Raw genomic sequence first — 2,500 nt, forward strand, 5'->3', positions numbered from 1 at the left:
ACTCAAGGAGAGAATGACTTAAAACAAAATCAGAAAATCATTCTCATCATTAGGGAGATAGGATCTGTTTGGAAGTGGCTCCACAGGGAGATTCAGATGACAGCAGTCATGTGGAAACTTCCGGAATCCTCCAGAGGGTTCTACGGGCTTTTCATTTCAGCTCCTAATGAAGACGTGAAGTGTGTGAGGAGAGGAGGCGCTGGAAACTCCACGACTGTTTAAAAAAGGACGAGCAGCTGAAAGGCTCTTGTCAGAAATGCCAAGACAGCCCCATCCCATATCACCAGTACCCATCCCATGTGATCAAGACAACCCCATCCCATATCACCAGTACCCATCCCATGTGATCAAGACAACCCCATCCCATATCACCAGTACCCATCCCATGTGATCAAGACAGCCCCATCCCATATCACCAGTACCCATCCCATATCACCAGTACCCATCCCATGTGATCAAGACAGCCCCATCCCATATCACCAGTACCCATCCCATGTGATCAAGACAGCCCCATCCCATATCACCAGTACCCATCCCATGTGATCACGACAACCCTAACCCACGTCACCAAGACAACCTCATCCCACGTGATCAAGACAACCCCATCCCATATCACCAAGACAGCCCCATCCCATATCACCAGTACCCATCCCATGTGATCACGACAACCCCAACCCACGTCACCAAGGCAACCCCATCCCACGTCACCAAGACAACCCCATCCCACGTGATCAAGACAACCCCATCCCACATGATCAAGACAACCCCATCCTACGTGAAGAGAGTCCCAGTGTGTTTAGAAGCATCAGAGACCCAAATGGAATGGAAGTACTAAAGCACAGAAAAAGTGAGATTTGCATAACATGGCCCCTTAAAACTCAACTCTAAAGGGGAGCTGCTGAAAAGCCTGCTTAAGCGCTCCTGTCAGAAATACCCAGACAGCCCCATCCCACATCACGAGAGCTCCATCCCACGTCACAAGAGCCCCGTCCAACGTCACGAGAGCCCGATCCCACATCACGAGAGCTCCCGTGTGGAAACGTGCAATCAGCCGCCCTCTGCCATGTGCTATTAGTGCAGAGCATCTCAGCGGTTCTTGTCCTTGAGTGGGCCTCCACAGCCTTCAGACGGCCACCATGGGTCCACCTCAGGCCAGCTCCTGCTGCTCCCAGAGCTCTGCCCACAGGGCACACACGGCAGGGCACACACGGCAGGGCACTGCCCCCAGGCCTCCATGGAGCTTTTGTGCTGGGCACTGCCCCCAGGCCTCCATGGAGCTTTTGTGCTGGGCACTGCCCCCAGGCCTCCATGGAGCTTTTGTGCTGGCAGAGCCGTAGATGTGGGGGAGAGGCTGGAGGGCCTCTTTAACTGCTATGTGGTGTCTGCTGAAAGCTGTAGTTTCTGCTCACAGTTCTGGGTTAAAATGTGGGTGAAAGAATCATTGCAATCAACCTACCACGATGCTGCTGGGCTGTTGCCCTGGAAACGGTGTTCTTTTGCCCTCCCCCCTGTTCTAATACCCCTCATCAGAGAGCAGGTGATGGTGCAGGAGCACATTGACTTGGTGCCTCTGAGGCAGTTAAGGGTGAGAATATGGAGCCATCATGATGTAACCAGTAGGTTCAGGACTGGTTCTGTAGACCATTTGCTATAGATGAGGGGGAACTTACAGTAGCACATCTACAGGACAGGTTCTGTAGACCATCTGCTATAGATGAGGGGGAACTTACAGTAGCACATCTACAGGACAGGTTCTGTAGACCATCTGCTATAGATGAGGGGGAACTTACAGTAGCACATCTACAGGACAGGTTCTGTGGGCCATCTGCTATAGAGGAGGGGGAACTTACAGTAGCACATCTACAGGACCGGTTCTGTGGGCCATCTGCTATAGAGGAGGGGGAACTTACAGTAGCACATCTACAGGACAGGTTCTGTGGGCCATCTGCTATAGATGAGGGGAAAGTTACAGTAGCACATCCTCACGGGATCAAAAAAGTATATATTCTATTCTATATCTACAGGACAAATCTACCGATGGCCTTATAGGTTTGTGCTACCTGCTGTAATCCATTGATAATCTGCTACTACTGATCTGAGTATGCATCTAAATATATTTACATGTAGATATTTATTTAATTAGAACATTGAGGTAATGTGAAAGTAGTCTCTTTAGCGGCTTACATGACAGAAATCTTCTATAAATCTCTGAGTGCAGGACTTACAGTACAGTACCTACTGTACTGTATGTTCACCTTGAGCAGTGAGAAAGGGATGTGACTAGAGGCTTCTTTTCATCTCAGGCATGAGCATACGAATGATAAAGACAGTTCAGGTCAGACATGTGAATCCCTCCCTAAGTGTCCAACGAACTCGTGTTTGAACTAGTCCCCTGCTGCATGACCCCACGTGATTGGTTGAGGTTGAGTCTACACTACTGATGAGACATCACAAACATATCCAAATAGCAACAAAGCAACAAACTGACATTATTATAATT

At 49.4% G+C, this 2,500-nt stretch overlaps 1 protein-coding gene across 1 annotated transcript in view; it reads right to left on the reverse strand.

Annotated features, from left to right (window-relative positions):
• Window positions 1–1,086: 1,086 nt before the first annotated feature.
• LOC134099865 (receptor-type tyrosine-protein phosphatase mu) overlaps window positions 1,087–2,500 on the reverse strand; it is a 5,072-nt gene continuing 3,658 nt past the window's right edge. Inside the window, exon 3 of the mRNA XM_062552893.1 lies at window positions 1,087–1,176. Coding sequence (XP_062408877.1) covers window positions 1,087–1,176 — 90 coding nt within the window. The remainder of the gene's footprint in view (window positions 1,177–2,500) is intronic.

The sequence above is a fragment of the Sardina pilchardus genome, chromosome 2 (assembly GCF_963854185.1).
Source record: "Sardina pilchardus chromosome 2, fSarPil1.1, whole genome shotgun sequence".
NCBI classification, from domain to species: domain Eukaryota; kingdom Metazoa; phylum Chordata; class Actinopteri; order Clupeiformes; family Clupeidae; genus Sardina; species Sardina pilchardus.